Source organism: Grosmannia clavigera, assembly GCF_000143105.1.
Source record: "Grosmannia clavigera kw1407 unplaced genomic scaffold GCSC_113, whole genome shotgun sequence".
NCBI classification, from domain to species: Eukaryota; Fungi; Ascomycota; class Sordariomycetes; order Ophiostomatales; family Ophiostomataceae; genus Leptographium; species Leptographium clavigerum.
The window spans coordinates 526464-546733 of NW_014040831.1; the positions used below are offsets into that span (position 1 = coordinate 526464).

At 58.9% G+C, this 20270-nt stretch overlaps 6 protein-coding genes across 6 annotated transcripts; 3 read left to right on the forward strand and 3 right to left on the reverse strand.

Moving 5' to 3' along the window:
- Window positions 1-1112: 1112 nt before the first annotated feature.
- On the forward strand, window positions 1113-3722 carry CMQ_3401 (cell cycle inhibitor protein; the record flags this gene model as incomplete). Its single annotated transcript, XM_014319339.1, has 3 exons — window positions 1113-3345; window positions 3405-3543; window positions 3608-3722. The coding sequence occupies 3 exons, from the start codon at window positions 1113-1115 to the stop codon at window positions 3720-3722; spliced, it is 2487 nt and encodes an 828-aa protein (XP_014174814.1).
- A 537-nt stretch (window positions 3723-4259) lies between these two features.
- Window positions 4260-5153, reverse strand: CMQ_4187 (proteasome component; the record flags this gene model as incomplete). The annotated part of the gene is made up of 2 exons (XM_014320125.1): window positions 4260-4967; window positions 5028-5153. The coding sequence occupies 2 exons, from the start codon at window positions 5151-5153 to the stop codon at window positions 4260-4262; spliced, it is 834 nt and encodes a 277-aa protein (XP_014175600.1).
- Window positions 5154-5892: 739 nt separating this feature from the next.
- On the forward strand, window positions 5893-10716 carry CMQ_3559 (nuclear pore complex subunit; the record flags this gene model as incomplete). Its single annotated transcript, XM_014319497.1, has 3 exons — window positions 5893-6006; window positions 6088-6769; window positions 6821-10716. 3 exons carry the CDS (start codon window positions 5893-5895, stop codon window positions 10714-10716), a joined length of 4692 nt encoding a protein of 1563 aa, XP_014174972.1.
- A 132-nt stretch (window positions 10717-10848) lies between these two features.
- On the reverse strand, window positions 10849-12095 carry CMQ_3815 (Mn2+ homeostasis protein; the record flags this gene model as incomplete). Its single annotated transcript, XM_014319753.1, has 4 exons — window positions 10849-10906; window positions 10967-11807; window positions 11880-11928; window positions 11976-12095. 4 exons carry the CDS (start codon window positions 12093-12095, stop codon window positions 10849-10851), a joined length of 1068 nt encoding a protein of 355 aa, XP_014175228.1.
- Window positions 12096-12947: 852 nt separating this feature from the next.
- Window positions 12948-15251, reverse strand: CMQ_4228 (uncharacterized protein; the record flags this gene model as incomplete). The annotated part of the gene is made up of 1 exon (XM_014320166.1): window positions 12948-15251. The coding sequence occupies one exon, from the start codon at window positions 15249-15251 to the stop codon at window positions 12948-12950; it is 2304 nt and encodes a 767-aa protein (XP_014175641.1).
- A 3209-nt stretch (window positions 15252-18460) lies between these two features.
- On the forward strand, window positions 18461-19894 carry CMQ_3717 (uncharacterized protein; the record flags this gene model as incomplete). Its single annotated transcript, XM_014319655.1, has 2 exons — window positions 18461-18788; window positions 18843-19894. 2 exons carry the CDS (start codon window positions 18461-18463, stop codon window positions 19892-19894), a joined length of 1380 nt encoding a protein of 459 aa, XP_014175130.1.
- Window positions 19895-20270: the final 376 nt, after the last annotated feature.

Genomic DNA, 20270 nt, shown 5'->3' on the forward strand with positions numbered 1-20270 from the left:
TGCTCTCCTAGCCGGCACCTCCTTCTCTTCTCCGTCCCTTCCTCTTTCGTCCGTTCCCCTCGGCTGCGCAACCCTTCCGTCTGTCCTGAAGCTTCTTCTTTTCCTGTTCCTCGTTCGATCGCCGTCACCAAGGCCTTTTCATTTCTGAAAAGACCCATTTCTCCCTTGCTCGCCCTGACCCCTGTCACCTCCCACCCCCCCTCCTATCCTCCCAGATCGCATTCGTTAATTGTCTCTGCCTTTTCCCACCCCTTTCTTGCTCTACGTCGTACACTAATCCATCCTGCCCACTCCTACTTTTCACAATCGTCCTCGAGCGCGTTGCACCTTTTCCTTCTTCCCCCTGTTTGTCCGCTTTGTGGGTGTTTCGAGTTTCGACTTTGGGTTTCGTCCTCCCCCTCGCTTCCGTCTATTCCAGTCGCCTCTCTTTTCGACCTTGGACCTGTCTGCTGATCTCGAGCCCCCCTTTCAAGCCGCTACTCCGTATTCCTCTCTCTTGACGACACATGACATGGGCCAGCCTGCGACCTCATACATAGTATCTAGAAGACGCCAATCACCGCCTACTCTAGCTACCGGACACGCATCGCGCCCCAAGACTATTCTCAGCCCTTTTCAGTGGCCCTACTGATCTTTTCTTTGCATGTATCTTCGCATCAACCTGCACGACTGGCTGTTGGCGCACTCATATGCCGGATCCTTCTCCTTTTTTTCCCGGGTCCATCGTGCGCTGATCGGCATATTCTGCCATATTGCCCATTTTACCTCTGACGGGCCCCGTCTTTTATGCAATTGACACAGAACACGACCCAAGTTAATCAGACAACAACGCCAGACGGCGAAGAAAACTGGATGTTTAAGCCACAGCTGCCCATCTTTGTTCTTCATCGATTGTGGCACGCCTTTGAACGCTATACCTGCTCTGCTCGAGAGCTTGCGCTACCGGTCTTTCTATTGCCAGTCTCCTGACCCCTGATACCTTTTTTACGAGCTCCTCTTTCGTCGTTCGATCAGACAGACACAGCCTTCGCTTCTGCGGCTTGCAAACTGCGTTGCTTCCTCGGAAGGTCTGACTTGCCAATTCATGGGTCGGCGCTTCGATCTACTTCACCATGTCTTCACAACACCGCCCAGATTTTATCGACGTTCGCGCCCAGGCGAATGACAACAGCAGCACGCAGCCCCTCAAGTCTCCCCTTAGGTCCCCCCCCCTCAGGTCACCTCGTCTGCCTGTTGCCGGCGATGTTCCGCCAGAGCTATCACCGCTAGATGCCTTTGCTTTGCAGAGTCGCCTGCTGGCGAAGCAGCTCGAGGACAGCGCCAAAGCTGGTCACAGAATGAGTCGGCTTCCTCCCTTGACGACGTCGAGTCCTCTTGTTATGCAGGGCCGCTCGGATTTCTACCGCTCAATGTCCTACGACAACAGCTTGGATGGCGACCGTGAATCTTCCGACCGCCAGGACAAACCGAAGTCAGCTGTATCACAACCAGTGACACCGGCAGGCTTGGGTGCTAAGACCCCCGAAGTCGAGCAGCCCATGGTGCGACCCCAGTCCATGCATCCACGAATGAGTCGTGTTCCGCCGACTCCTGATGACAGCGTACCGCCACCGGTGCCAGAGTATGCCCGCGAACGCCAGGCAATGTTATTGCGAAACAACGCGAAGCCGGCACCCGTGGCTGAAAACGAAGAGACGAGCTACTTTGGCGCACGGAGGGAGCGTTCGCCATCTCCGCTTGCCGAAGAGCTTTTCAACTCGCAGCCGCCTCGTGTGAAAAGGCCGTACAGCTTTGAAATCAACAATGCGGCCAATAATGTCCAAGGGGATGCGGACCCGATATCACCGCTGGCACAGCCAACACAGCCGGAACAACCAGAGCAGCCGGAAAAGCCAGAGCAGCCAGCACCGCAAACACAGGCACAGGCCGATGCAATTTCTCCAAACGACGCGAGCCAGCCGAACACAGGAACACCGCAGTTCTCAAACGCTTACTCGACGTTTGCCCCGTTCACGCAGTCCCCGGAGAGACCACTGCACAGCAAGAGCTCGTTCGATTCAAACAGCGGTGGTCTTGCGCCACCCCGAACCCTGTTTCCAAAACGCTCGTCGAGCATCATGTCGGCACCGGTCGAGATGGCCGACGAAGATGGCCGTAGCACTATGGCCTCGTCATTTTGTTCAATAAACGCTCCGAGAAAGCTGTCAGCTAGCAGCGTGGCATCGCCCGGGTACGGTTCTTTCCATCGGTCGCCGTCTATTTCTTCCGACATGTCTGTGCCTCTTCCCCGGCCTTCTTTCAACTTTTCTCGGCCAATGAGCCGTGTTGGTACTCCTAGCCTCGAAACCCCAGCTCGACAGGCTTCATCCGACAGCCAGACGTCGTATAGCCAGTCATCTTTTGTTCTGGCCGACGACACGGCAAACACTCCTGTCAGTATGAACAGCGAGGGATTTCCAGACTCGCTTATGCTATCCGATGACAACCGAATTGTCCCCCCGTCGTATGTTTACTCAAAATACAACCTGCCGCGTGGCAAAATGCTTGAGAGGTCGAATGCTCGGGATGCAGACAACCAGCCTCAAACTTCCGATCAGTTGGAACAACATATGGTCCCGCTGAGCAACATGCAAACATTCCCTCACGGTGGCCAGGCACCGCCGTCCCCACCGTCCCGTCCTTCGAGCGCCGGAAACCTTGTGCCGCGGCCGTCCGTGGAGCGGAGTAAGCTCAGCACAGAGATGGTAGTTCAAGTCCATGAATTATCGCCGAATCCGAGTCAGACGTCGACTGACTGTAACCGATCACTTGAGGACGACTCTCGTGGCCGTAAGCTGGGGCCCTCTCACGATTCTCACGACCGTGGTAGGACGCCGGCGTCGGTAACTGGGACAAGTGACTCGGCAAGCACCATAAAGGCACACCCGACACATGTACTAGCTACAGCGACGGAAATCTCGGCCGAAGAACACGTTGACAAGGCCATTGCTCTTCACGAAAAGGGCATGCTGAACGAGTCGACATACCATTTGCGGCACGCTGCTCGGCAAGGCAACCCAACAGGCATGCTGCTGTATGCCCTTGCCTGTCGACACGGTTGGGGTATGCGCGCCAATCCGAGAGAAGGCGCCGACTGGCTACGCAAGGCTGCCGATTGCGCCAGCAGTGAGATTGCGGGTGACGAAGCAATGATCAAAGAAGGCAAGGTGGTTGATTCAGTGGATCGCAAAACGCGTAAGGCGCAGTTCGCACTGAGCATCTACGAGCTGGGCGTGAGCTACTTGAATGGCTGGGGTATCGACCAAGACAAGAAGTTAGCTCTGCATTGTTTCGAAGTCGCTGGATGTGAGTAAACTCGGACGGAGTATGTCTGACGTGTAGCTTTCGTTGCTGACCGTTTCTAGCATGGGGCGATGTGGATGCGCTTGCCGAGGCTGGCTTCTGCTATGCTCAGGGCGTTGGCTGCAAGAAAAACTTGAAGCAGAGCGCTCACTACTACCGCCAGGCCGAAGCAAAGGGGATGAGCATGGTGGGCAACAGTTGGTACGTGTTGCAAGCTATATATCCGAAGGAAACTGCTGTTTGCCTAACGTTTAATCATCTGCAGGATCCACAAGGCCAAGTATAACGATGACAACGAGTCTTTAAAGTCCGAGAAGGAGAAGAAAGCGCGATCTAAATCACGGAATAGGACCATGTTTGGCCACAAACATAACCAATGAGGAGCTGGACTTCGACGACTGGCGACTGCCGGTTCATCGTGAACATCCATTGTGTTCGAAAACAACGATTAAGACGAACTTCATGCTGCACACACATCATTTTACATGGCTCGGAGTTGCATTTCGCGGGATCATTGCTCCCGCTATTTCTCTAGCAGACAAGGAGCGTATCACCCTTTAATGTTTTATTCTTTGAATTCGTTTGATTTCTCGGCAAGCGAGGCGGGCCTCTGAGCTTCACTGTACTTGTGAAGGAGACATCATGGGTGGCAGTTTGCTATGAATGTAAATTATACCATTGTCGTTACTGCTACCATTTACCAAACACAAATCACCGAAGCATCTCTGAAGAGAGATCACATTTGCCGGAAGCTTACATGATGTGTGACAAGCTTTCATCGGCTCTGGGATATACGTAGAGCTATACATTCAAGGAGGCACCCTGCAGGACATAAACCCGTTGCATTTGACGGACCATCCGGCCCCTTCTTCATGTATCTAGCCCATTCATCTGGCCTGGGTTTGCCAGCGCTTCCTTCATGGATCGACCTCCATCTTCCCCGCCTCAGCTTCCTCCTCCACCGGCACGTCGTGGACTGTGATGAAGTTGCCGAGGTCCTCCTTGCGAATGACAATCTTCTCGTTGAGCACGGCGGTGGTACCCTTGGGGAACTTGTAGCTGCGCAGCTTGGCCACCCGCTCGTTGGGCTTGATGTAGTTCCGCATCAACGTAGTCTTTTCGCTCGTAATGACGCAAACGTCCACATTGCTACCGGATCCTAAGTCGTTGAAGATACCTGCCTGGATGGCCTCGCTGCACAGCTTCACGGCCTCGTCGCGGGTCAACGCCTCGGGTTTCCACTTGGTCTCGAACACCGACATGGCCGCGAGGGAACCAGAGCCCATGGTCACGTATGGCAGCTTGTCCGTGCTGCCGTGGGCGTGCACCGTAAAGAGGTGGGTGCCGGTGGGGTCGACGCCTGCCACGACCAGGTATGCGCCGATGTGGCCCTGATACCGAAACAGGTGCTGCTTGAGCAGGGTCATGCAAGTGACGACGCGGGGTTTGCGACCGGTCGACAGGGAGTGCAGCTCCAGCTGGGAGGAGATGATGGCCGTGGTGAACTCTGTATCGGCAGCCGTACCAGCACCAGCGCACCAAATCTGAGGAGAGATGTAGTGAAGCTTTTCGCAGTTCTTGTCGGCCACGATGGGGCCGGACGTGGCACGGGTATCAGCGGCGATCTAGCCGGTTGCTGGCATCAGTGGACAGACATGCAAGCCGTACCATGAGTTAAGACCTACCACAACGCCTCCGTCGAAGATGCACCCAACGATGGTGGTACCGGTGCTGGTTGCCTTGGGCAGCGGGACACCGCGGGCATGCAGCGCCGCATTCCGGTTGTAGTTGGAGAAATCGAAGCCCGGCATGGCGATTGGTGAGGGTGTCGAGTCGGAAAGAGGAGAGAAGATGGGCGTTGAGTGCCTGATAGATAGACCTGCCTGATAGCAGTTGGTGCAGCCGATGGAAAGCAGAGACGATTGTTCGACCCTGGTGTGGGAGCAGCTCCGAAAGACCTAATTGCTCTTTTTTCCGATCTGTCTGTGCAGGCGTTCCGGGATGCAAGCGTCGAGGCTGAGGCGAAGAAGGCGGTGTTGTGTGGTGTTGAAGCACGAGATGGCGTCGCTGGTGCTGACGAGGCTCAAAAGCTGCCTTCCAAGAAGCCAACAGCTAAACGCGCGCCCTTTGCCAGGAGAATGAGCCGTTGTGATTGGTCGTCGATGGTGGGACCCGCAACTGAAGCTTGGATCACGTGATGCATTTTAGAACCACCCTAGCGTGGCGTTTGGCAGCCTTCACTACGTCGCGGAATCGCGTTCCCATAAAAAAAACGGCAGTGACGACCTGACAAACAAAATAAGAGGGTCATTAAAGCAACGGCGAGCTCCCTCGAAGAAGTCCAAACGCCTCGACAGTCTGCCTGGAGATAGTGAAAGGGCCTCCCATTTCCATCTATCTCTCATCTTTTCACCCTGCAGCACAAAACATTGGTCTAGAGCACATGCCGAGGGCAACACACCCGTTGACAGGACTGCACAACATTGAGCTCTCCCGTCAGTCGCACCATCCTCCAGACGACCGAAAGACTGCATCCAAAGAAGCAAAAGAATGGCCTTCAGCTTTGGTAGCCTCGGAGGAGCTGCCGGTGCAGGGGCGTCTGCAGCCGGCGGGAGTGGCGTCCAAATGAGCCAGGGGTCTGATCTTGAGCTGATCCAGACGGAGGTATGTGAACACGCGATGCTACCACGAGTGCAGATAGCTTTCCCGACTTGTAGCGATGGCGACTAATGTGAGGGCCTTCAGGGCGTTGGATTTCTCAGCGTTGCCGGCGACACAAAGCTGCAGCTGGTCTCGAAATGGAGCGAGCCGCCTCTCCCGACCGCCTCCCTCATCAGCGTGGCCTCGCACAAGGGCCTCGTTGCAGCAGCCGGTCCCGATGCCGTCCGTATTGCCACGACCGACTCGGTACGGAAAGCGCTCTCGGCCGAGGGCAGCGGTGACAGCGACGGCGATATCCGGCCGTTCACGCCGCAGGTGACGATCCCGATGCAGCTGCGCGTCTCGCAGCTGGCCTTCACCGCCGACGAGTCCTTTCTGGTCCTCTCGGCCGAGACAGGCGGTGGTCTGGCCGTCTACGACGTGCAGGCGCTGGCCCAGGGCAGCACAACACAGTCGGCCTTTGAGCTGTCCACCAGCGGCGAGACGGTGCGGTCGCTGGTGCCCAACCCCATGGCCGACAGGGCCGAGCTGTGCGCGCTCGTCACGGTCAAGGGCAACCTGCTCATGGCCGACCTGAAGCAGCGCTCGCTTCGCAGCGGCCTTGCCGGCCAGCCCGTCCTGCGCTCGCAGGTGAGCTGTGTGGCCTGGAGCAGCAAGGGCAAGCAGCTCGTCGCCGGCTGTGCCGACGGCTCCGTCTACCAGATGACGCCCGACGGGCAGGAGAAGGCACACATCCCCAAGCCGCCCAAGCTTGGCGACTACTACGGTGAGGACGTTCTCTCTGTCTTTCTCCAAGGATCACACTGACCGGCAGCAGCTGCCTCGATTTCCTGGCTGGAGAACGACGTCTTTCTCGTCATCCACAACCCGACGGCAGGGGGACAGCCGTCGGAATACCACATCATCACGCGGAACACCAAGGCGGGAGCCGGTCACGAGCTCGTGTACCAGAAGCTCAACGATCCGGTGGAGCCGTTTGGCGACAAAGCACCGCACCATTCTATACTTCGACTGCGCGACTTCCCTCCTAACCTGCAGGACTTATTGTTGGTGGCATCAACGGCAGTGGAAAACATTGGGCTTCTGACGCGGTCCAAGGCTCCCCTGGCCAGTAATGTGGCCGCAGACAAGATCACCAACGTCTTTACGACGACAGAGCTGGCCGACGACTCGCGGCGTGCCCAGCTGCCAATGTCAGCAGACTACAACGACACATTTCCAGTGGGTGTGGCCCTGGACCTGTCCAGCAAAGATAAAGTCCACAAGCCGATTCCGACGGACGAGATTGAGGAGTCCCCTGGACCGCTTCCGAGCCTTTGGGTCTTGAACAACGAAGGCGTCCTGGTGACATGGTGGGTTGTGTACAACGACTCTATCCGGCAGGGCACAACGTTCCCTGGATTGGTAGCTGTTGAAGACGGTGCAGCCGCCGCACCAGCATCTGCGTTCTCAGCCCCGAAGCCAGCAACGCCCTTTGGCAGCGCTGCCCTCACACAGACTACCACTCCGGCTCCGGCGCCTGCTTTTGGTACCAGCGTCGGCCTCGGGGCCAGCTCTTCGCCATGGGGTCAGGCCAAGGCCGCGTCTGCCTCCACCAGCTCGCCAGCTCGAGCCCCGGCGTTTGGGGCGCCGTCAACCATTGGCAGCGGAACGGCCTTTGGTGCGTCCGGTGGTCTGGGAACCAAAGCGTCAGTCTGGGGGTCTAGCGCAAAGACACCGGCGTCGCCCGCCTTTGGGCAGTCCGCCTTTGGGTCCAGCTCAGCCACGCCTACTGCGCCTTCCGGCGGAGGCTTTTCGGCCTTCGCCAACAAGACGGCATCGCCTTTCACAAGCATTGCTGCCTCTAGCGGAGGGGCCGCGAACAGCAGTCCGTTCTCGTCTTTTAAGAGCACGGGACAGAGCGGCTTCGCGTCTCTGGCATCAGGCACCTCGGGCGGCGGCAGCGTCTTTGGGTCTCGGTCCGAGACGAAGCCGTTCGGGTCTACGACATCATTTGGGGCGCCTGCTGGCGCAAGCAGCACCACTGCTTTCCCCCCACCAGCAACCAAGGCCACCGGGTCGTCTGTGTTCGGCTCGTCACCGTTCGTCTTGGGAACGACCTTCAAAGCGGATCCCGTAACGGCGAATGCAAACGAGACCACACCGGCCAAGGCAGGAAGCCTGTTTGGTAGCGGTTTCGGATTGTCGTTGACACAGGCAAGCAGCACACCTGTGACAGCAGAGAACACTAAAGATGAAGACATGGACGTAGCAGCGCCACCGGCAGCTGCCGAGGCTTCATCGCCTGCAAAACCGGCGCCCAGCTACTTTGAGTCAACAACACCGACAACAACACCGGCCCCGAATCGGTTCTTCAGTCCACCGGCAAGCACAAGCACGCCGTCAACGACGCTTTTCGGCAATGCTGCCGGCACCACACCAAAGGCAGGGTTGTTCTCCCGACCGGGTGGGCTTTTTGGAACGCCGGGCGGTGCAAAAGCGGACGATAGCACGGCGGCCGATGCGGCGGATAACGAGGCAACACCCAAAGCAAAGCAGCCGCAGGAGCAGAGCCTCCCCCTACCACCGGATGGCACCAGTAAGGCCGCATTCACCGTTGGCGACACCTCGTCCTCCTCCGACACGTCTAACAAAGCTGCAGAAGACGACGCCCCGTTGCCGCCGGACCCCTTTTCCAAGCCAAAGAAGGCAGCGGCAGAAGCCCGACAGGCCCCTGGTTTGTTTGGCAAGCCAGGGGCAGAGCCACCTCTACCACCTGACCCGTTTGCAAAGCCGAAAAAGTCGGATTCGGAGGCAGCGGCCGAGGCGACCAGCTTGCCCGAGGAGGCACCATTGCCGCCGGACTCTTTGTTTCGGACATCCAAGAGCAGTGGCGCTGCCAAGGCAGACGCAGTGCCAGCAACACCGTTAGCGAACCCGTTCAGCTCGATGAAAGCACCGGTGAAGTCGTCTGGGTCATCGATCTTTTCATCCAACCCCCCTCCTAGCAACGACTCCAGCCTCCGGAATCCGTTTGCGAACTTGCCGAAGCCACCGCTATCGCCGACGACGGACGGGTCGGAAGAGGAGGAGCAGTCGGAAGAAGGGGAGGCCGAGGAGCAAAGTGCAGCTGGCGAGGAGGAAAAGGTAGAAGACGATGACGAAGTAGAGGATGACGAAGGAAGCGGGACGGACATTGGGAAAGACGTGAGCCCGAGGATGAACGAGCTGGTCAAGACGCCGAGCCAAGCGACCCACGGGTCCTTTACATCGACGGGCCGAGACACCAGCGCGAACTCGACGTTTTCGCACATCGACATGCCACGGTCACAGATCTTTGGCGACCGGGAGGCGCCGGCACTGCGGCCACCACGAGCACAGGAGGTCAGCCCACGATCTCCCAGCCCACAGCGGCCAACGGCCAAGCCGCAGAGCGGGCTACCGACCGGGCGGCTGTTCCGCGACGACCCGCAGCGGTCATTCAGTGCACCAGGGACAGCGTCGCAGTTACTGCGGGACACGTCGCGACAGACAGGCGGAGGACAGGCAAGTCAGGGATTTGCTGGCAGCGGGATGTTTGGCAGCCGACGGGTGGCACGAGATCCGAACCTCGAGGAGCAGCGGAAAGCAGACGCACACCGGGCAGCAGAATCGGCCAAGGCGCTCACGCCGGAAGACAGCTACGAGGCGATGGACCGAGAGCTGGAGCAGGCATTGGAGCCGACGTTGCAGCTGGCGGAATGCGTGTACATTCTGGACTCTGACATTGGCGGAGGCGACTCTGTGGCAGCACAGACGGAGGCGGTGTACCGGGATATCAACCGGATGGTGCTCGTGCTCCGGGTCAACAGCCGCAACATTGACGCGTTCCTGCGCGGCAACTCGATCGGGGGCCACAAGACAGAAGAGGACCTGGACGAGCCGGAAGGCTGGGTGCTGTGCGATGTGGACGATCTGGGAACGATTGTGAGCCGGGAACTGCCGACGAAGCTGCGACAGTCACGGGTAAAGGGCGAGGAGGCGCTGCAGGCGGCAGCAGAGGCGCTGCTGAAGGAGGCCGGACAGCTGCGAGTGATGCACGAGGATCTGGCGCGGGTGGTGCAGCTGCAGGTCAGCCAAGACCAGGCGGCAGCAGCAAGAACACTGCCGCTGACAGCAGAGCAAGACGTGCAGCAGAACGAGCTGCGACGGGCATTTACGAAGCTGATGGGACAGCTGGTGGAGGCCGAGCAGCAGTTGGTGATGCTGCGGACGCGAATGAGCTCGCTGGCAGCCAACGGAGGAGGAGTGGGAGAGGGAGGAGGTGGCGTGGTACCGGCACTGCCGACAGTTGATGCGGTGATGCGAACGATTGCCAAGATGACGGCGATGGCAGAGAAACGCAGCGGCGACATTGACGTGTTGGAAGCACAAATGCGCAAGCTGGGGCTGAACGGACGCAACGGACGGACCAACGGGCAGTCGAATTCACATGTGCATGCGCATTCGCCCTTTTCGACGCCACAGAAACAGTCGAAACGCGGCTCGGGCATCTTCTCGACGCCCGGCAGTACGCAACGGGCGCTGTTCGCATCGCCGGGAGCTGGAGGCACGCCGACGCGACGGAAGCTGAGCGGCTACACGGACAAGGAGAAGGAGGCGCTGCGACAGACACGGGCCAGCCGACAACGCACGCTCGAACGGCTGCAGCGGATCCACGAGGCAGAAGGCCCTCGACACATTGGGATCGACTGATGCAGTGTAAGGAATGGTCACGTGATGTAGGTATTACTATGTATGGATAAGTGAGGTAGTGTTTCCAAGATTGTGTCCAAGAGTCAAGATTGTTGTGCGGCATGTTTTGTGAGATGGTTTGGGTCGTCGGGTCTAGTCTTCGGCCTTCTCCTTGCCGGAAAGGTCGTCGAGGGCGTCTTTGGCGAGGAAGCTGGGGGAGTCAGGGAAGAGAAGACGGAGAGAAGGACAGAAGAACGAGCAGATGACTTACTTATACCAGATGACAGTGGGACCGATGGTGCCGAGATGCCAGAGCGAGTGGGCATCGAAGATGCCAAAGGCGGGCGGAAAGTCAAACAGCTCAAGACTCATGGCGAGGGTGAGCCAGGCGACAGCGAGACCGGGCCAAACGGTCCAGAAGCGACGAGTGAGACGCCACTGTCGCCACGAATGCCAGGACCAGAGAGCATTCTGGACAATGCCGCAGGCAACGTTGGCGGCCATGTTGTAGCCATAGTCCCAGCGGACGAGGGTGAGATAGGCGACATGAGCGACGTAGAGGGCGACACAGAGGGCGGTCCAGACGAGGAGGACGAGGGGACAAGGAGCAGGCGGTCGATTATGACGACGAGAGAGATCGCGACGGCTAGTGTTGGGGCTGCTGGCTGAGCTGCCGATGCCGTCGAGGCGATCGAAGCGGTCGAGGCGGAAAAGCCGGACGGGCGTGTAGTAGAGCCCGTACATGACGGAGGCGCCAGCAGCAAAGTAGTCGAGCCGTTCGGTCAGGACGAAGTCGCGGGTGTGGAAGAGGCTGCTAAAGACCCACGAGACCGAGCCGACAAGTCCGAAGCCGAGGTAAAAAGGCAGCAGCGGGTAGCTGGCCGGAAGCGTCTGGCGCAGCCGGCGGACTCCGGTCACGTGCGCCCAAAGGTTGCCGAGCGAGAAGGCCACCGAAGCCGGTTCCTGGACGCCGAACAGCCGCCGGAAGGGCCACTTGCCGTGGAACTGCTCGACGGACTGGCCGGCAGCCAGACGATGCGCCGTGACGATGCGCTGGCAGGTCTGATCACACTCGGCCGCACAGTCCCAGAGGAGGAGACGGAGATGGAGGGCTGAGGGTCAGAGGTCAGATTGGTCGAGCGAGGGAACGAACGAGCAGAAGGAGCCGACACCACAAGACTCACGAATCGGCGTCGCCGCCTTGCCGGAACCGCAGTTTTCCTTTCTGCACACCTGGAATCGTCAGACAAGCCCGCAGACACGACTCCCAGACTGCTCACCTCGACGCATTCGCGAAACTCGGGCAGCCGGTCGCCCACCGACGCCGTCGCGCCCGGCACGCTCGCCAGCATCGCCAGCACAATGGCCAGCAGGGCCAGCCGCCTCACGGGCAACTGCATCGTCTGGGAAGAGAGGCAGAAAGACGGAACGACAAAAGACAGGCGACAAAACGGAAGCCGGAGAGACGAGGGCAGGCGCACGAACAGTCTCGTCTGTTGTTCCTTCCTGCACTGTTTCTTCGACTGCGCCACGCCTGAAACAGCTGGCCGGAGTCCCAAGCTTCTCATTGGCCACGTGCACTCGTTAGGGTGGTACAGTACGACACTGTATTACATACTGTTATGGCAAGAATACTCAGTAATAAACTAAATGCTGGAAGTAATAGCTAACTAAGAGCAAACTGCAGAGATGCCGCCGACAAGAGCAAAGCGAATGTAGAAAACAAGGCCCAGATGCGACCCTGGGGCTTGTCCCGCGAGGCTGATGTTTTGTAAATGTGCAAACTCCATCGCCCTAATCATGTGATGACAAAATAAAAAGGAAATCCAACCGGAGACAAGGTGCTTTTTTATGTTCTGTATGCCAAGGGAATGGAAGGCGGGCCAAGCCTGGCGCTTCCAACCCGAAGAAAAGAAAGCAGAAAAAGAGAAAGAGAAAAGACAAAGCAAGAAGCATCCCAGCATGGTCGTCTAGGCCTGGTCGTCATGTCGTAGTCGTGTGGTCATAAATTCTCGTATCAGAATATCCGGTCGTAAATAGTCCAGAAACATTGTTGCATCTGCGCGGAAAAAGGAAATGCTCAGAAAAGAGTGAGGCAGCTGGTCCGTGAGAACTGTCTGCCTGAAAGGAGGCTTGTCCTTTGCGTATGCCGTATATACGTCTGGGATATAGGGAGAGAGAGGAGAGGAGAGGAAACAGAGGGGAGGAAGAAGAGAGAGAGACAAGAAAACAGACGCCCCTCTACAGAGCCTCTACAGAGGAGATTCTGATCGGCGTTCCAGTCGGCCCTCCTGTCGGCTCTCTCGTCGGCTTTCCCGCCGGCTGTTCAGCTCTCGCAGCCGCTGGTCCAGATAGGTCATGCGCGACGCAAGATTGGCGCGAGCTGGCACTGCCTTGGACTGGTTGAGCCGCTGCGCTGTGGCAAACGGCCGGCTGGCCGGTGCTGCCTCATAGTCGGCCGGCTGCGAGAGCCGATTCGGGAAGCTGAAGCTGGCAATTGCATTCGCATTCACATTCGCATTCCCATGGGCATGGCCGCCGACCGAAAAGGGCGAGCCCAGCCGAGCAGGCGGATACAGCGGCGCTTCGTCGGCCAGATCGCGCAGAAACTGCGGCACCGGCACCGGCATCGATGTCGCCGTCGTCAGCTGGGGCGCAGATGTGGATGTGGTCAGAGAGGCCGACGACGACGCGGTCATGGTTCGGGGCACAAACATCACTCCCCGGGAACGCGTCGAGCCGCTGGTTGGGCCAACGTCCATCTCGCTGTCCGAGACCGTCGTCGTCGTCGTCCCGTCGTGGTAGTCAAACGGCTCCGTGAAAAAATCAGAGTCCAGGCTAGGCCGCTTGCGCGACTCTCGAGCCAGCTGGTGAGACCGTCGCTTTTGGGCGCTGCTGGTGCTGGTGCTGCTGGCGGTGCTGGTGCTAATGCTGGTGCTGGTGCTGTTGCTGGTGCTGGTGCTGTTGCTGGTGCTGTTGCCGGTGCTGATGCTCGTCCGGTTGAGACGCACCGGCGACTGCAGCGAGCGACGAGAGCCGATCGTGTGTGCGTGCTGGCGCGGCGCCGACGTCGACAGGCCCAGCACTGCAGCCAGCGAGCTGGACGAGCTGGACGAACTCGGCCCATAGCTGCGTGCCCCAAACGGCGAGCCCAGTCGTCTTCGCTCGGCAAACGAAGGCTCCTCGGCCGCCATCACCGAGCTGAGCCGACCTGCCAGCGAGTGCACCGCCCCCGACACTGCCGCATCCGAGATCGACCGTGTCGACCGTGTCAACCGGGCCATCGGCGCCTGTGGCTGCATGGTATCGCACGTACTGACGGCCAGAGACACGGCCATGTCACGTGTCGCAAACGACGACAGCGTCGACGGCTGGCCTGAACACAGGTTCCGCGTCCGCGCCGCTGCCGTCGCTGCCGTTGTTGCTGTCGTCACCGTCGTCGCCGTTGTGGACTGAAACGGTGTCGGAGTGCGCGCCATGTACTGCAAATCGCGGGCGCCTCCGCCAGGTGTCGACGCCTTAAGCCGACACAGCTCCCGGAGATGCGCTCGTGTCGCCGCGTTGGTGTGCGGCCATTCCATAAAGACCTTGCCTGCTGCAGAGCTGCCGCCTGCTGTCGGCGTGCTGCTGCCGCTCTTCTCGGCCACTCTGGTTCTGGTACCCTTCCAGCTCCGTTTGGCCTCGCGCGCCACCCGCGTGCACACGCCGTGCGGTGGCACACAGCTCTTGCCGACGTGAAACGGTGTGACCTTGGGGTCCTGCAGGTACAGCATGTACGTCGCCCAGAGATGGGAGCTCATTGCTCGTGTCCACGGCGCCTTTCTCAGCGTCTGTGTCCGTCGTCGCGACGCTGCCGCGTTCTGTCTATCCACGGCGGCACTTCGGCCAAGCAGTGCGTCTCTCCGGAGCTCGTTGCCCGGCCGCGCAGGGCCTGACTTGTACTGCGCAAAGCTCTCTTCGGCCGGGCTGATAAGAACGCAGTTGTCCTCGTCGGACAGCTGCGAAAAGCGGCTAAAGAGCGACGACGAGCTCGTCTGCGTAGACCGCGCCGTCGACGGACGGCTGGACCCGCAATCGCGCTCTGGGCTTGACTCGGCCGAACTGCTCAAAACCGAGTCGATCGACCAGTTGGGATACCGCGACGGCGAGAGCGACGGCAGAGGTCCAGGCACCGGCGTCTTTGGTGGCGAGAACCGGCTGCGACCGCGGACGCTAAGAAAGGTCCCGTCATCCTCGGGACCCAAGCATGCCTGCTGCTCGACCAGACGACTCTGTGACAGACCAAACAGCTGCCCCGGAACGAAACCCGGCGCGTCGGGCTCTTCAATGCTGGGGATGGGCACATCGGCAAGCGATCCCTCAGCCGCTGCGACAGACGCCAAAAAGTTCTGCGTCGGAGCCAGCAGCTGTGGAACCGGGCGCCTCTTCAGGCGAAGACGCGGCCGCGGAGGTGAGGGAGGACGCACTTCAGCGTCTGTGGCCGCAAAGCTCGTCGGCTCTGGTGTTCTTGGTCCGGCAAAAAAGCCTGCCGACAGGCCTGGAACCGGAGTCGACATGGTGTCTGCAGTCTGTAGGACGACGTCCAATCGTGGGAAATTGGTCTCAGGGAGGTTGGCGAAAGGGCACGGGAAATAGGATTGTCTTGTTGTTGTTGTTGTCGGCGCCAGTATAAAGGGCGGGCCTGGATGGGGTGCAAAGGGATGCGCCACGCGAAACGGCGCAAAAAGTAGGCGGCGGGGGATAGCGCAGAGTGCGATAGAGGTGCGCTAATAGTAGGCTGAACGGGGAAAATGCGGTGGTTGGGACTCAGATCGACGACCACTTTGTGGACGCTTGGTGAATACAAGAGAAGAAGCGAACAGCAGTGCGAGACGTGTTCAGTGAGGAGAAGAAGGTTCGAGAGGTTTTCGACAGAAATTCGGTCGCAAGTTCGGTGTAAACACAGGAGGAAAAAGAAAAGAAAACCGTTCGTACGGGTTGTTATCTTGGTCGAGGGCGTCAGAGGGTCCGTCGCGTCGTCATATGGGGCTATCCAAACACGAAGACCACTGCGCAAGTGGAGCGGCAGTCCAGAATCGACAGCGGACCAAAGCGAACACGGTCGCAATGGGAGGGGGACGAAGAGGGCGACGAAAGGAGACGGATCGCGGGACGAAGGTAGGGTGAAGGCGGAGAGAGACGAGCGACAAGAGGGAGAGGAGAGGGTCGCTGCTGTTAAAGGGATGCGAAAGATTGGGAGCGCACAGGAGACGATAGCAGGGGTCTTCCGGGACTTCTGGGTCCTCTGGGTCCTCTGGGTCTTCTTGGGGAGGGGAGGGGGGGCGTGTGTGGTGTGTGTGGACGGTCTGGTGGTCCCCAGAGGCGCGTTCTGGTTGGAGGTGCACAGCGGCTGGGCGCAGGCAGGTCGATGCAGCAGGACTGGTCGGGTGGTGTTACAGCGATGCTACGGCGGGGGGGGGCCAGTTGCTGAAGCCCAAAGCGCGCGCAGAGCCGAATTCGGGCGCTGTCATTCGCTGTCAGTCCTTCTTTGTGGCGTCGGATCCTGGTCGCTGCTGATGGATCCGTCCAGCGGATGCTCTGAGCTGGCTGCTATGTATCTTATGTTTGCTGATATGGATGGATCCTCGACGGCACTCGAATGTCCCGTCTTTGCTGTGATCCGTACCTTGCAGCCAGCAGTCTCGAGAGCACACAAAGACGTGTGGCCGTGTGCATATGCAATGCTCTCCGGTCGAACAGAAGCAACGCGTCTGTGCAGTGTTGGGAAAAGAGGAAAGGGAGGCAAGATGCCGAAGAGGTGAGGGTAGACAGACGAGGAGGGGTACGGAGTACAATGTATGCACCGCACGGCCGCTGGATACCTACTCCGTACTTGGTACTATTATCTGGAGAAGCAGCAGGCGGGTGGATCAGCACGCAGACGCAGCAAGCCGACAGCCAATGGAGCCAGACGGCCAGAACGACGGCCGCGACGGTTCGCAAGAACAGTCGATCAGTCAGGTCGTGCGAGTCAGGACTGCGGTGGATGTGGATCGGTCAGATAGGTACGAGTACTCGTACTCGTCGTGCTCGCACCGGTCGACTCGCACAGCCGTTGCAGCAGCCGATGAAGAACCGCCTTCGATCTTGGTCCGATGCTCTCTGCTTTCTTCTTTGCGACCGCGCGGGGCGGTGACGAGGTTTGCGACAATACTGCCGTCGAGCTGACGCTGGAAGCAACGGGCTCCTGTGGGCGGATGCACCAAGACCAGGGACAGCGAAGCGAAGAGACCGGCGCGACCAAAGAAGAAATTAGAGGGTCAGCTAGTCGAGGGGATGGCGTATGCGGTATAGGCTTGTCTAGGGAGGGGGGTATCTCTTGGAACTGGCGGTAAAGAGCAATACTTGCAAGATACATATGGGAGCAGAGGTACGGAGTACGGAGTACTCGTACAGGAGAGAGGGGGGCAAGAGGGAGAGGCGAAAAAAAAAGAAAACAGGAAACAAGAAACAAGAAACAAAGAAAAGTGCATGCAGCCAAAGACAATAGTAAGACTGTAGGAACACGAGATGGGGTCCGGCAACTGTGATTCTGTCTTTTTGTCCAGGCCATTTCTCTCTGTCATCCAATTCATCGAGGACCGTCAAGCCCTGCTGTCCGGCCAGCTTTGTGTCGTTTTTGCCCTCGAGACCGGGATTTCGTGCCAGGGAGAGGATGTGATCCCAGGTCGGAAAGAGAGAAAATCAAACGTCGCGTTTTTTCGCGTCACGCTCGCGTTCATGCGCCACGGACCCACCAAAACAAGCCGTGGCGACGTGTGTGGCTCTCTGCCCGACATTCCAGGCAGCCGTGCATCAGCGCGTTGTTTGCATGCCATTCGACTTGCGCATGGCCCAATCCGTCTAGTCGATAAAACAGTGCAGCCTTTGGCACCGACAGAAGAGGGTATTGCTCCGTACGGAGTGCGAGTACGGAGCACCTATTACAGCGTGGGGACAGCCCGCACCACTACAGCGGGGTTTGGGGCCCTGTGCTTGCTTCTTACAGTGGACCAATCCCGCGTCCAAAGGTAGCTGTTCTGACTTGCAGTTTCGTAAGATATATTATAAACGTCTGCCATTTTCAGTTCGTAAGGAGTACGCAATTCCTTTCCTCGACCCCTCTCATGCGAGATGGCTGCCAGCACAATGCACGATCAGCCGCTGCCGGTGAGGTCATCAACTGCACAGAAACGGCCACAGCTACGGCTACCACCCCTGAGTCTCGCTCGTTCTGATAGGTCTCCGGCAGCCCGTCTGAAGTCACGCACCCGTTTCAGCAACCACTACGATACCTGTCTATTATTAGGCTCTCGCCGCGTTGCATTCCGCCGCCGTCGCTAGGGATGGCGGCAAGTCCATCTTAGCTAGACTCCGGTTAGCTCTTCAGCCTGGTACGCAGCCGAGAATGAAGCTGAACCACCGCGCAGCGATCGTCTGTCTGTCCTCGTATTCAGGGGGAGGTATTCCGTAATCCCCTAAAACCATCCCCTGACTCCACACACAGCCTTCTTATCAGGCTTTTGCGGCCTGGAACTGCTTGTTAGCGTGACTGTTGCCTTGCATTGGTGCATGATCTGTGGCGCATGATTGGCTGTAAGGAAACGTTTCGAGCCCGTACTCGTATTGCATACTTTGGCCTCTCTGAGCACAAAACCCGTCATTCGATCCGCTTCCCTTCCCATCGGGACACGCGACGTCTGCTTCCGTCATCAGACCTACGTCGTAACTCTCATCGCCATCGACCATGATCGAGAAAACCCGCTTCTGGCACATCGCCCGGTACGCCGTGCCGGCCGTGGTCATCTTCTGGATCCTCATCCGGGTCGCCTTTCACGAGAAATCCCGCTTCGCAGAGCTCTTCGGTCAGCACCGCAACGAGAAGACCATCTTTGTCGACGACTTTTTGCTGCTCGAGGTCGATGGCGAGTTCGACGGCTCCGCCATCGAGACGCTCTGCAACAACAAAACTTGGACGCCGGGCATCGTCCTGACTTGCGAGGCCGTGCCCGGCGGTCTTGCCGATGTCAAGAACGGCATCCTCAGCTGCATCCGGACGGCCATCGAGATGGGCTGTAAGTGACCGAGATCCGCTGCCGACACCAGATAGACGATGATGTGTTGACCAGCTTCAGCGGGCGTGGTGCTTCCCGGGATTGTGCGCCGGTCGCACGTCGACATGTCCGTCATCGTGCCGGGCGATGTTGGTCCGCGACGGGGCGTTTCTCTCGGACACTTCTTCGACCTCGGCCACCTCAACAGCTCGCTCGCGACGTACTGCCCACAAATGGCCGTGTATGAGTCGATGAACAGCTTCTTCGACAAGCCCTCGATGCTGGAGGCCACCAAGCTTAACATCTACAAGCTGCCCGGCGTCGAGACGCTCAAGACGCTGCACGACCGGAACACGCGCGTCTTGGCCCATCCCGAGCTGCTCGGTCAGCAGATCCGCACTTTTCTCAACCGGAAGAGCCCGCCGGGTGAGCGTCGCTACCCTTATCATGTGCACCTCGTGCCCACGCCGCAGAACGCCTTCCCGGCCGCCACCACCGAGTCGGCTGCGCTGTATGCCAACTTTGGCCGGCTGCTGCGCGTGCGAAACGATCTGCGCCGTCTGGCCGCCGCCGCCCTGTTCAACCTGCACACAGCCTTTGCGCTGCGCCTCGACCTGCACTCGGGCATCCGCGCCGACGCCTTTGCCGCCGTCGAGCTGCGCACCGAAAAGGACGCCACCAAGGCCGCCTTTCCCTCGTACACCGTCCAGGCGTCCGATGCGCTCAGTTACCTAACCAACAACAACATGTCTGTTGCCTTTCTAGGCACCGGCGCCACCGTCGCCAACACAACCGCCTTTGTCAAGCGCGCCGCCGAGTTCGACATCAACGTCGTCACCAAGGAAGACCTCGTCGAGGGCATGGACGCCTCGCTGCTGGGCAGCCTCAGCTGGGACCAGCTTGGGCTTGTCGATTACGAGCTCATGATGCACGCCGGCCTCTTCACCGGCACCGCCCGCTCGAGCTTTGCCTGGAATCTCGCCCTGCGTCGCCAGCACGCCTTTGGCACCCCTGGTCCAGCCAACAGCTCTCATCTGGATGGCCACATCCGCTGGCACGACCGTTTCTCGACCCTCTACGGGAACGGTGGCATCGGTGACGCTTTTGAGCAGACCATCTGGCCGTGATGTGTCGCGCTCGGGCCAGTCGCTTGCATCTTGTATTTCTAAATAGCGTACGTGCGTGGTGTGCCTTTTTTGTTTGCTATATTCTGTGCCTGATACTATTTCCCATTTCTCGCCTTGCTTGCGGAACAGTCCAGCAAGGAGGCTATGCAGCGAAGTGGACCGGTTGGGTTAAACGACATTGACGAACCGGAACAGTGCCTTGTAAGATACGTAAAGACACGCATCGGTATTGGGAGCAGTTGGGAGCTTGCTGTTGGTGTGTAATAGTTTGTGTATGCAGTGTGGGACATTTGCCACTTGTGCCAGAGTGCTGCTCGTTCAATTCCTTCTGGCCTCCACCTCCACATTCTTACCAACCGGGCAACAACGACCACAG